General features: G+C 42.9%; 1 protein-coding gene across 7 annotated transcripts in view; it reads right to left on the bottom strand.

Moving 5' to 3' along the window:
* Positions 1-14,114, bottom strand: part of adgrl2b.1 (adhesion G protein-coupled receptor L2b, tandem duplicate 1) — a 91,187-nt gene that overhangs the window by 38,796 nt on the left and 38,277 nt on the right. For 6 of the 7 annotated variants that reach the window (XM_085389917.1, XM_085389912.1, XM_085389914.1 and 3 more), the window contains 2 exons: positions 9,935-10,044; positions 5,637-6,437 (listed from right to left, as the gene is read on the bottom strand). In XM_085389917.1, coding sequence (XP_085246043.1) covers positions 5,637-6,437; positions 9,935-10,044 — 911 coding nt within the window. The remainder of the gene's footprint in view (positions 1-5,636; positions 6,438-9,934; positions 10,045-14,114) is intronic. The other variant, XM_085389918.1, reaches the window with a different exon arrangement.

Here is a 14,114-nt window from a genome sequence, read left to right as displayed (position 1 = left end):
TTCAGAATATTAAACCTCTCCATACCTGAGCAAACTTGTGCTTTTCCACAGGCTGATATAAGCTCTAATATGCATCTGGCTGTAACAGCATGCTTGCTTCACCTGATTAACCTGCTCCTGAGACGCTGTTTCTCCAACTCAAGAGACCAAAGCACCAAACTTATTACCCTGTACTGAGAACTATTTAGTTTGCTTTTCGGTATTTATATTCTGTTTTATATTCACATCGTGAACCAAAACAGCTCAATTATTTATTTAATACTATTTTATTTTAGCATTTTTACCATATTTTAACATAGCTTTTTTTAAATTAATGCCAATCAGATTTTGTAACAAATCAAACACAATCAATTAGCTCCAACACAGTCTGAAGCAGACTAGCTGAGATTTAAATGTGCAAAAATTCAATACAAATACTCATTTAGTCATGAATATTTAATAATAAGTGCTTCAGACTTATTTCTGTTAATCACTTAATTGATTATATGACTCATCACACAATGCCATTTCAAATATATGAGTCAAAACCCTCACATAACAATAAAGCATTCCCAGTTCAGTATTCCAACACAGAGCTGTAACTTGATTATTCTTATTAGTGATTAAATTGCTTATAGCTTCCCTAATATAAAAGAAAAATGCCCAAGGTTTTTAAAAAAAGAGAAGATCATCACATCTGTAACGTTGAGAAATTATAAAAAAGGATTCAGAGTTTGTGGGTCGTCATATTCGTTTATGTTCATGTGCATTTTAAATTGATTATCCAGGCACAGGGTGCAAATTTCGACAGCTCTATAGCAGCCGGCATCCCTAAATATTTTTCATACTATTAGATCATATACATCATTTACTATTAGATGGTCATTGTCTCTTGTAAGAGACTGTCAGGGAGAGTCATGGACTCGTATCACTGTAATTAGGAGTGGTACTCTGATGTCAAGAGCGATTTTTATTCTAATCAAAGACGTGATACCATCTTTGTAGCTGCTTATAGTCATCATGTCTTGGGTTTCATATCACAATGTGACTGAGAATAACACCAAGAACATCAAATATCTATTCAGTAGTACATCCAGTAATGTGCTTATCAGATGTCGATGCATCTGAGGGGTTATTTTGATGTCTGTGCACCATGCTCGCTACAATTTTCCTTTGATTGCAAAGAGCAAATTCCCCTCCAGTAAGAGCCCTGTGTCCTCTGATAGCACTCAACCAAGAGAGGGCTGCACCAATTAGCTACCATTTCTCTCGAGAGGCAGCGAAGTCGCTCTTTATGGGCAATCTGACACCAAAGGCATACTGTTGACATATGGTGAATAATACCTCTTGTAAATAATGGAAGAGTTTGAGATTGAATGCTTGAAAAATGACTGTCACCAGTGTCAAAACAGAGTGTGTAAATTAAAACAGAGCTAAAAGGAAGGAAAACCATTATGCAAGATCATCCATCAAGACACTGGAGATGGAACAGAATTAGTTTTATCACTTTATAGCCCCCCAGAGTCATTTACGTATCCGAGAGGAAGATGACAAAAAATATTAAACCATAATCAGATGATCAGAGGTCTAGACACTCTGTTTGTCCTTGCTTTTATAGCTGACACGGCTGTACTAAAACAGCGTGTTTTTGGGTTTTTGTTTTTTTTTCCATATCAAATTACACACATCGAGCGAGAGCAGTAAAAACTATGTACCTGTCCAGATAGACACCAGAATAAATGCATCATAAGCTGCCTAATACTTGCTATTAAGGGAAAAGCAATGACAGCTGCAGTCAAATCAAGCTGTTTTAATTGCTTTCAGTTTTGAAGCTGAATCACTTACAAGGCTAATCCTCACAGTAGACGAACAAACAGACCCACACAGCTGAAAGGAAATCATTGCCATCGGTTAGAAATCATCCTTGCATTACCAGAATTCCTTTTCGGAGCTATACGAGTTGATAGATTTGTAATGAATGGAAGAAGGAAGCACGGTAAATAATGTACAGTCTGATGGGTAAAAATAAGACTGCAGCCAGCAGCTGGTAGCTTAGCCCACCGTGACTCCATGTGGGGGTCCTCGTGTATCCATGTGTGGTTTGATTGGCCTGACTCCACAGCGAGGGGGAGGAAAAGAGCCACGCAGAAGCTACAGTTGGTTTTTTGCCTCTTTACCTAAAGCCACTGCTGGTAATTAATGACAGAAACAAATCCCAGAAGTCATGAATTTTGCATTAGGCTGTTTATATGCACTAATGCTCTTCTGCCTGATTCAAGCTTTCGTGACTTGAGCTTGGCATGCAGGGTACAAAAAAAACCGCAAAACAATCCATGTGTACTTTCTGATCCGATGCCAAAGTTCATGTCATTATTCCTCCTAAAAGTACAAAAAGTGGAGTTATTATGAAATTGTTGCAGGGCTGACTGCTTTATTGACACTTATTCTTTAAAGAGCAGAAGACAGAAAAAGGCTCTGCCCGACATATCCTATGTCTGTGTGGGGTAATTTATGAGGCCTGAAACTGAATACCGTGGAGCAGCAGACATAGCACAGTCACAACCTGACAGTCTGAGTCAGAAGGATGGCAGAGCGGCTCACAATACAGACACATGCATGCAGACAGGAAGATATATGCGCAGACAGAAATACACTCTGAGCAAAACACCCCAAAACCCTCTGTCATATAGGCCTATAAGGTCCACTGAAAAAAGTTTTCCTGTCATAATCCACCAAGCAGAACAATTAGAGCTGTTCCAAATCCCCGACTCATTCTCTGGAGCCCCTATTTCTGTTGCCAAACATCATGCATCAGAGGGTGGAACACAGGCTTAGTGCATGACACATCTATAAATGTCCTCCGTCTTGAAGGCACACCTGGAGGCGTCGTTCTGAGATATGAAAGCAAACCAAAGTGCAGCATGGCGCACAGCTGGATTTAGCCGACAGATATGCGCCGCATGCAGGATATGATAATAATTGTTTTGTAATTTAGCAGAGAGCCCACTTATTGCTCACTGCTACCATGCTATTCCAAGGAGCTAAGCGTTTCGGATAAAGCCAATAATTTTATGCCTCTTGTCTTTAAGACCTCAAATCGATGCTACCTAAAAGACAAATTAATTTTCTGTTTTCTCTCCTTGTTCGCATGAAAAGCTTTCTGCAATTACTGGTCCTTTTGATTGACTTCTGAGCTGTTCGGACTGAAATCCGCTAATGTCTCTGCACATCACAGAGAATACATTACCGCTGTCCCTCTTGGTTCTGTAACTACGGGCACTGAGAAGGTAGACTCTCCAGATATTGACCAGAGCTTTTCGTGTTCTCAACGCATTAGCAGAGCATAGAAGTTTCCTCTAAACTTGCGCAAATTATTTAGAGCAATAGGCGAGAGCGATCGATTTGGGGAATGATCCGAGCTAATCACCTCAACCCGGGGCCGAATTAAGAAACCTGCACTGTTACCAACACAAGGTAAAGGAAATATAGACAAGTTGCTAAGGTCAATTATTTTCTGCTTTGATCAGTTTGCTAAAAAAAACAAAAAAAACAACTTAATATAAACCCCTAATCCTGCTAGCGTTTCAGCGCCTCTGTAGGATGAGCACTACGGCCAAGGTTGATGCTTCTGACAGAAAAGGACACCGACGTTCATTGTATTACACGAGCTCTAAAAAGGAGAGAGATACATTGGGTTTGGTGTTCGAGGTAACTTCACTCTGTGGTCGATGAATCTTAATGGGCACAATTAATTTCCTTTACGCCTCAAGTGCCCCACAGTTTCAGAGAGAGAGAGAGAGACATTATTTCAGCACCATTAGATTACCCTGCAGAATAGGTTGTTTAATTCAACGGCATATCATGGGCAGCAATAAATCCTAATAGCTACACAGTAAAGAAGTTAAAGGTGTAAATCTGAAAAAAACCTAATAAACAAGAACCAATTATTTTCAAGTGCCATTCACGGGATCTGGCATGCTGCTGCTGCTGGCCTTGGCATCTACAGATGCCTCCTCTCTCCTACTCGAGCTCGCAACATTTCATAATGTTCTCATAAGGCGCACTTAATGAACCACACTGACAAGTTCTGCTGCAAAGACACATTTCTGATTGGATCCCAACAACGGAACAGTGGCAGGAAGCCCGCACTTCGAATAATGAGTGAAATCAACAGCTATGTTCTTTGGGGTTTCTTGATTAAATGCACTGTTGCTGCAGCAAGTGGCAACACCAGGCTTCAGTGGCATTTATGTTTACCGAGCCATTGCAGTAGCTGAGGGAGCACATTAGGCCCTTCATTGAAAATGCTCTGTGATGGCCACTTTTCTCCTCTCCCCAAGACTCCTTTTGAGACAAGGAGGGTAATTATGATAATTCAGTTGTTAATTACATTTACATACATCAGGACGTGAGGAGTTGAGCAGGCAGTTTGCATGCATGACGAACTCATTAAAGTTGGGAGTATTTTTCATATCTTCTCCAACATACTCTTAATTGAGGCTTTGGTTGTTCCGCGACTCAGACACAAACCCGGAGCCTCCCTTGGGTGTCGAGTTATCATGCCGGGGGAGATTCCAGGGAACAGCGGGAAAACAAACAGACGTGTTGACAAGAGGCCAGAGTTCAGGAGCACACAGCCTCCATTGAGACGTCAGCGGCAAACCGCCCCCACCCTACCCCCCTCGCCACTTTTCAACAGCTCAGGTCAGGAATCAGATTTCCCCCACCGCTGTGCGTAGCCCCTCCCGAATATCCAGAAGTTAAAAAATCATAACCTAATCCGGACCACTGCCTGAGGGCAACCTGAGCTTCTAACGTATCGTCGAGTCAGGTCAAGATTCTTGTTTTCCACACTTCATACAGAAGACTTAGAGAAGCCGAGCTTTATGGGATAAGATGGCAGCAGTCAGGCAATTAAACCCATTATCAGCTGGATGTAAGGCCGCAGTGTGGTGACACGTATGTCGCCTCTCAGCACTTCACAGATTAATTTAAGCCCCCCCCCGTCCCCACCCCACAGCCCCCGAGACGAGATTCTTCGGCGTAATCGCTTTCCAGCCACTCTCCTGCTCGTGATTCACCGAGTGGTACATAAGTCTCCCACACCTCAGTCTGGCGATTTTTTAAAATATTATCCCACAATAGGGTAGCGATTATCTTCTGATCTGTTGCAAAAATGGCCTCTGTGAAGTTGATGAGGTAACCATGGCAACAAATTGAAAACCCGAGGTAAAGAGGGCGAGGATAACCTGTGTCGTACTGTGCACAATACCTCTCAAGCATATTCCCAGCAATAGAGGCGAGTTCAGGAGGGCCGTGTTCATAATGGTTTTGGATAAGGCCCGAGATTAAAGAATTTGATAGGGTCCAAACTTCAGCTGGAAGGAGTGCCTCGGCTTGCCTCATGGTAATAAAGGAGCTGTTTTTTTGGTTGCGATGCAAGCCCCACTGGGAGCTATCCCTCATTCCAAGGTGAATGTGTAATTTCTGTCTGCAAATGAGCCCTTTCCCCAAGACTAATGCAACGCTTTTTTTTTTTTATATATCACACCTGACTTGCATCCAAAATTAAAAGGCAGCCATCTGTGACATCCCACACTGCAGCCAAACAATAGAAGAATTAGACAAAGACTAAACAACAATGAAGCAGCTCTCACCTTCGGCGGGATCCGGCGGCCCGAAATCCAGGTCGTAGCGCAGGATGTAAAAGTTATTCCACACGTACAGCTGGTTGTCCCTGGGGTTGTAATCCACAGCGGTGATGTACTGGTACTGGTTGGGGAACAGGATGTCTGTGTACTCGCCCTGGCTCAGCTTGGTGTTGTAGATGTAATCGATTTGGCTCCGGCTCGCCTCGCTCTCGTTCTCCTCATAGGTGGAGCGTACTACGTGCAGCACGCCGCATACCATGAAGGCGTTGGAGGCAGAGCGTTTGTCGTAAGCCGTCTCCCAGGTGGCTTCGAAGCGGAGCGTGTAAGGGTTGAGCTGGCTCACCACTATGCGGCCATTGTTCTGCTCTGTGGCGTAGATTACCCACAAGCCCCGCTCGTCTACTGCGAGGTCAATGTCGGTCTTGCCACCCCAGCGGTAGGGAGAGGTGTCGTGGTAGTTGGCATTGTTAACGATGGCCTCGCCGCTTTTGATGCGCGTGCGCAGGTCGAACTTGACAATGTTGCGCGTGCGCTCCTTGTTAAAGAAGATGGCGCCGTCATAAGCGACGAAGCCCGTCCCGTCGACACGGTGCGGCAGTTTATAGGTGGTCGTCTGGCGACCATTTTTTAAATCCTCCAGAGAGGCGTATTCGATGAGGGTGTCAGTGCGGTATGGCGTCCAGGGCATGAAGAAAATTTTGTCTCCGGCCTGCAGCGGGTCTTTGCACCACGAGCCGGCCTGCTGCTCGCCTTCAAACAGGAAGGTGGCGGCGCCGATACTCTTCAGAGTCCCGGGACAAATGAAAACTAGTGACAGAGAAGAGAGTGAAACAAAATAAGGCAAGAATTTATATACTTTTGAGAAAAGAAAAAAAAAAAAACAGTATTATTTGACAGGCATCATTCTCGCTGCTGTGCGACTTGAGTGCAGGACAAAAAAGATCAGGGACTGTGATTTTGGAGGAATCTTTAAACTAGTGCTTTTGTACTACCGCTAATGAGCAGGGAAAAAAAGAAAAGAAAACAAATGCATGTATCAACAGCGATTGTTCACAATGAGAAACGTGTGGTTGAGAGAACTTGCATCTCAGGGGTCTGCTGATACATCCTAACGGGGACAAAACAAAACAAAAATGAGAACACAAAGAAAAAGGAAAAATCCTGCAAACGAAAGACGTGGGAAATGGAAATAAGTAGTAGGGTTCACAGTGTTTCGATTGGAACTTGTTTCGAAAAATACCAGTCTGTTGTGATGTCAAATGGCACACGAACAGCTGGGTATATGGACACACTGCACATGCATACTCACATGACTGAGGTCATAAACCGAAATGATAAGGGGTAACGGGCTTCACGTCTTTCGATAGGAGTGAACAACAGGTTGTTAATGGTGGTGGTGGCGGCAGCAAAGCAGAAGGTAAAAAATGAAAGTGGAGGTTGGAGGGGAGGGGGGAGGCAACAGTGGTAAAGGATTTTCACTACTTCTGTGGCAAAAAGACAGAGTAACCACTGATGGGTGAGGGAGGCCATGGCAAGGTTCCCGTTTAGCTGCTTTTAAATTAATTGGTTCTGGATTTTAAAAAAGCAAAAAACAAAGGGAACACAGTGAATTGCTGTTTGTTTTTTTTTCTTCAAACTTTTTGTTCAGCCTGTGCCAATCTCACTCAGCCATCACTGCTATTTCACATCACGTGCTATGGGTGCAGCAGAAGTTGGGCCAAGCAAACTACGACTGAGCCAAATAAGAATATATACACACAACTAGTGATTCTTCAGGGTTCTGGAACAAATCGACACCGGACAGTTGGTGATTTCTGTCACACTGTCAGGGAAAAACTACGTTTAATGACCGCGGATGTCATTTGAAATTGTGTCCATTTGGACTCCGTGGGTGCAAACAATCCTCCTATGGGTTTAGCATTTGACAGGAGAGGCAATCAGGAGAGGAGGGGGGGAAGACGTGAAGGGGGAGCTGTACTCAACACCACAGAACAAGGAGCCAAAGGAGGGGGAGGGAAGGACCAGACCACTCATTTACCTTTTTGCTCCACTTCTATTTCAGGCATTGGAAAAGAAAGCAAAAAAAGAGTGCGAAAAAGGGAGAGAAAGGTTATCATGAGTCAACTACCAGGTACAAAGAGAAGAATTAGTCTGAGGGAATGACCATGAGATGAACTGCAGCGCTGCTTAGGGAGGAAGAGCTGGAGGAGGGAAAGAAAACAAGGATGTTTGTTAGTGAAAACGGCCTCTCGTCCCTAGGATATAAAAACAGACAAGTTATATGACCAGAGACGAGCTACGCGCCGTGTTTTCCAGTGCATTAAACGTTTCGTTTTCGTCGTCTTTGTCTGCCAACAAAATAATGCACTGGCCACTGCAAAAGCAGAGCAAATCCCTCTAAAAATGCTTCCCCCTAAGTGGCAGGAGAATAGAAATCTCAAAGTTCGGCTCATATTTAGATGGATAACATTCTTAGAGAAACAGCACAGTAATTATTTTTGGCTTGTATTGACTGCGGGTGGAATTTGTTCAAACTTTATAAACACAAATCAAAACTCGCTTCCAAACTCGCTCGCCCACACACGTAAAACATGACACGGTGCTAATGTTACAGACCAAACTCTCAAATGAGCCAAAGAGAGCAACAGCACATGAGATGACTGATGGATATTCGGCCTAATATGGAGTTTCTTTAGTGGGCTGTCGAAGCTGCATATACTGGGGCAGAGGAATGGGGTGGGGGGAGGCTGGAGACAATATGTGAGAGATCGAACGTTGAAAGGAAGGAGAAAAAAAAATCAAGAGCAAAGAGGTTAGTCGGGGGGATTAGACAGGAGGTGAAAGGGAGGTCTGTTTGAAAGAAGAAGAAAAAAAAAGAGTGAATATTTCTGAATATGTTTACATTTCATCAATTTAAATACGAAGGATTTAAATGAAGCCTGGACTAACTTTTTATAAACTAGTCTATAACACTCTTAAGGTAGATTTAGTTAAACTAGACACCAGAAACAAACCAACCAACTCTCAAGCGATTTAATTAAGCCACTTTCATAATGGAATACTAGAGACACTTCACAGCTGAATACATGAGTTCTGGTTTAATCTAAGAGCAGATGCACATTCATTTTAATTTTTAATCTGCCTCTTATTCAATGTGTTCTCAAATTAAATGACTGAACACACTGTATGAATGCAAAAAACAAAACAAAAGCAAAAACCAGTGTACCCAATTATTTGTAACATCTCGGCGAAAGACAACAAATCTCAAGTTAAGACCGGTGGAAAGTCAGCTCAATGAAATTACCAGTAAACATATTTTCTTCCACACTCCTAATGGTATCGCCTCATGCAGATAGTTTTGGGATTTTATTTTCTTTTTTTTTGTAGGTGTTTTGTTTTGCTCGTGAAAACTGCTGAAATTTCTGCTAGAAGCCAAATACAAAAGAGACAGTTTTACAAAAGGGGAAAAAAAAAGGGGGGGGGGGGGGGGGGGGAACCTTTTACTACGGCTGTTTGTTCAGTGGAAAGTAGTTCCAGTGATAACTCTTGACAGTAAGCGCTGCGGTTTATCCAGACAAACAGCAATTCTGCTCCTGAAAGAGATTTTGCTATTGAAATACTTTAATTACGACTTTTCAGTCCCGCGTGCTGCACAAATACATCACCGCTGCAGACAGGGATGGGGCTTTATATATGGATCCGAAACCAGACTCAAATCTGCTTTTTGTGCGTTGCGTGTAACATTTTGTTTGACCCTGTCAGAGAACGCCTGGTGGACCTCAGCTTCATAAAAGACATTTTTGCTCTTGCAAACTTAACATTAACCAAACTGCCAGCAGTGAGAGTTGCTATTTTATCAGGCAGGGTCAAGTGAAAACAGGAATAAAGCTTCTTGAATGTTTCCCGAATAAGACTAAGGCAGGATGGTCATTACAAAAAAAAAAGAAGCCTTTAATTAATCCAGTTATTTGGAACCAGAGCCAGAATTAGGGTCAAACGGATGTCAAATAAGGTGATTTAAACGTCTAAAACGGCCTGCATGGGTGGATTCCATTAAATGTAATTTCGATTTTTGTTTTCATTATTGGGGTGAACTGGAGCTTTAAATGACCAAAACACTTCATATTTCAACATAACTTAGCGTCATTAATGCTACAATCCCGTTTCAAATACATCAGCGGGAGCACCGTCCGTAAGGGCGAACTGCAAAATACTTGCAAATGATGAGACACAGCGGTTACATCACACCATTTTCAATTGCACACAGTAAGATTTCAGTATGAGATTTGGATAGCGGTACTTACTATATGGAACACACTCATACTGGACCTCTAAGTACTTGTAGGTGCCAGGGCATGGATCGGGAAAGACATCAGAGCCAGTGACAACCACGCACTGCGTACGGTTGTTGCACCTAAAGAAGAAAAAAAGATTGACCAGAGATTTCATCATGACTACCCACAGCAAGAGCACTCCTCAAAGATAACATTAATAACAAAGATGAGGCCGGGAGGGGGGAGAAAATTCATCGTTACAGCTACACTGTAATCGATCAAATCCCAGCCGGAGCTGTCACAAATGCACTCAAGTTTAAACCTTTGCAAACAGAGAGAGAGGAATGAAAACATTAAGGAAGAGTAAATGAGCATGATGTGATGAACGACAGAGCGAAAGAGCTGCTAAAGGCATGTTAGGAATTAGTCTTCGCACCGCTATTGAAAGAGAAGACATTCATTAAGACACACGCGACAGGTGGCGGTGACATGCAGTGGACATGAATGGCTGGCCTCTAGTGCAACAGCAGCTCCTCTGCATGGCACGAGAGCGTCATTTCGATGAGAGGCCTTGTAGTGTGAAATGGTGTCCCTAAGTCAGAGTCTGATGTGCGGATTGCAGAGACGGTATGCGTGCATGTTAGCAGATGTTTCTGGGTGCTGAAAAAGTTCGAGTAAATCAGAAGAAAAGGAGGGGAGGTGGGGAAGGAAAAGAACAGCAGTGGATTGAGTTTATTTAAATACTGCATAGGCTGAAATTGGCTCCACTTCAATCAAGCTCTGCTGAGATGGAGGGATTGAGAATGTCACCAGTGACAGAGGCGAGCCAGAAAAAAGCAAGACAGAAAGAAAGAAAGACAGAAAATGGCACCAAAATAGGACATTAAGCAATTTGCAAGCCTCAGATAAATTTTTCAGAAGGTCTGAAGCACAAATTCAAGTTGGACGTACATTTGAAGACCGGACAAAGAACCATTAGTCATTCGAGAAGCTTCCTGTCGCTGCAAATGGGAGTCGTGCTGCACGGCAACCACACGAAACCATGACAGTGCACTTTTTGGCTCTGGTCGAATTAATGAACGTAAAGGTAAATGTGTGTGCATTAAGAGACAGAGCATGCATCTTAACAACAAGAGCCATTTTCTTCAAACTAATGGATTATAAACGTTATACGGTGTGGGGGTGGGGGCTCCCATTAAGGAGTTAACAAATAGCATCGGCATCATCGGCCACGGTTTCAACATCACTGACACTAACGCTGCCAGCTGCACTTAGGAGAGGTGCTTTTGTGGCTTCACTGCAGTGAATGCTCAAGAGGGCTGCTGCAAAGGAGAAGGGTCACTGCATCAAAATGTGAACTGACTGACGGCAGATAAGAACAACACACTTGATTAAAATGCACCCCAACATATTTGATCTACTTCTACGTTATGAGTTTATGAGCCGGACCGACGACAGCCCCGGTGATAGAGGGTATATTTAATCAAGTAATATGGTTGCAGGTATTTGTAAATTGCTTGTGTAATTCATTTTGTGCTTGTACTTATTTTCAGAGGATTTACAAGAGTATATCAGAGAGATAAAACTACCGTATTTAGGTGTTGCCTATAGATGAGTAACCAATATCAAGTCACTAAAAACATTCACAGCAGAGTAACATATTCCTTGAAAGTGAGCATTTTTCAGTGAGTCATTTATTTTCAATGCTTGCATGCGTTGGGCTTATCATTACAACTTATCATTACGTGCACAGTCACTTTGATGAGTTCTGTCTGCCACGTGGTACAAAATCTTCCAGAGGAAATAAAGGCTTGACTGCACAACCAAAACAGAAACAGGACAGCACTTTTTATTTTTCCACAAATATCAGGAACTTTCCCCGGGTAGCTGAATTAGCGGATGCTGGAAACCCTACCTGGCAAAGGAAACAGGAGTGCAGCTGTCGGAGGAGGCAGAGAATGCAAAGTGATTTAAAAAAAACAAAAAAAACAAAGCAAAACAGTAAAAGACGAGTAAACCTTGGGCTGGCATTCACTTTTTGGTGAGCACTCCTGGTCTTAAGAGAGCTCAAAAGCAGCAATCAGTGGACATTATTTCTGGGTCAGTAAGTAAGAAAATCTACCTACTTATTACCCAAACACAAGCAGGAGTTTCTAAATGAAAAGCGATCTGCTCTTAAAAGCTGTAGCGTGGGTGCCACTTTTTGTTTTTTTCCCCACTTTTTGGTCAAATAAGGGTAGAAAAATACAGAAACGCCTGCCTAACTACACAAAGCGCTGAAACATTAGAGATCATTTGGTGTCCTTTAAGCGCTGTTTTGGTCTCTGTTACCTGCAGCTATAATTATATGGGTCTCCAGCTGAGGACTTGTGTGTTTCACTGAGTCGTTTGTTGGAGATGCAGACTGTATATAAAAATGGAAGTGCCTTAGCATTGTCTAAAGTGTAGCTGTCGTGTAAACTTGCATTTTGGATAATGGTCGGTCAGTAGTGGGTGATTCCTGGTTGCAAAAAGAGGTCAAACTGTACTGAAATGACCCCGCTGCTCGCTTGATTTATGACCGCAGTAAAAACACTCTCTTAATGAGGCCATGATGGACTGTCTAGGGTGTACCCTGTAGCTGGGATGGGCTGCAGCTCTGCCGTGACCCTGAATTGGATAAGTGGTTAAGAAAATGGATGAATAGATAAATGGATGGTCGATTTCTCTGTCAGATCCAGATCCGGTCTAAGAACGTCAAGATGGCCAAGATGCTCATTTCAAAGCCTCATAATGGGACTTCACTATCATGGTGGCTACTTCCATCATTTATATACAGCCTGTGGTTACAGACAGAGACGTGCAGTGAGTCTGATGCAGTCCAGGAAACCAAAGCCAGGAGTTAAAAGATGAACGGAGGGATAACTGGAGAGTTGGGGGCCGATGCTCTGAAGGGTTCATCGTTACAAGAGAAAACCCTTCACATTGCACATTATCGCTTGATTCATTGTAACTACAAAATATCGATCGGTGTACCTTCAAGTAAAGGATATAAATACTAATGAACCCACTGTGGCATTTATTCAGCTTTAAGTTTTAGTCCTAGTGCTCTGGAGAACAGCAGATGTGTTGTTGCTAAGCATCCTGACAGTCTTCCTCTGTTTTAAACTGCAGCTGAAATCACTGCATGCAATCTTTATTGCACCGAGCACAATCTAATGAAAGTCCTTGAAGTCTCGCATGAAAACGCTGCACCTTTGATCTGGTAAAAGTTTTATTCGGGCATTTTGTAACAGGTCACGGAATGGGCGGCCGTTGAAATAAGGTAATGGAAGTCAGCAAAACAGGCGTATTTTTGCATTTGTGCTGGTGGCCAACTGAGATACGGAGGGAGAAGAGCAGACAGAGAGAAAGGTCAGACATACCGTCCATTTACAGTACATCTCTGAGGGGATGATCACCTGAATATTAAAGTGACCTACAAACCTGAGGTTCCATCAGTTCCTTCATGCATCTTTCATCCAAACACTTTTTTGCGTGAACAACAAAACATTTCACTTGACAAAACACTTTGATGTAGATGCTGAAAATCAAGCCATTTGATTCCTGTTAGTTGGTTTTTTGTTGTTGTTGTTGTTGTTGTTGTGGAAAAACAGGCGGTTGATGAATACTTTCTATCGCAATTTCCAAACCGGCAAAAACTGCCACTCTGTGCAGCAGGCTCCCCACTGTTTCTGTCTCCCCAATCTTGTTTAATATGTTTGTTTATGTCCGTGGAGCTATTGCCTTTTGTTAATCTTGATGATTCTGGCAGGGGAGTCTGTGTCAATGTTGTCTTAGTTGTTCTTGTTCTGGTTTCCTGCAGACTGAAGGAGGGCTGATCAGTGTCTGCCAAAGCTTTGTGACTGCTTTAACATCCCCAGTTATCACATCAACTTTAATTACGGTCAGGAGCCCATTTCCTCTGATCTGAATCATTAGAATAATTCTGGTTAAGGGCTTGTGGTGCAGACTCTTCTCAAAGCCTTCACTCGCACACTGCCTCCAGGGAATCTTCAATTGAGATAAGTTTGAAGTGTAGCTTCGGCGAGTGAGAGTCTGACTTGTCAACAGATGTGGCGCACAGTGTGGCAGGTTGCAGTCAAACCGAGGGGCATGGACACTGTCAGCAGCATGTTACTATGTGAGCGTACTGAGGCGGTGCTGTAAATTTAGAAAGACAGAATAAGAT

The sequence above is a fragment of the Rhamphochromis longiceps genome, linkage group LG18, assembly GCF_057381845.1.
Source record: "Rhamphochromis longiceps isolate RC_006_pf linkage group LG18, R_longiceps_female_GT1.1, whole genome shotgun sequence".
Classification (NCBI taxonomy): Eukaryota; Metazoa; Chordata; class Actinopteri; order Cichliformes; family Cichlidae; genus Rhamphochromis; species Rhamphochromis longiceps.
This window is presented reverse-complemented; position numbering and strand designations above follow the sequence as displayed.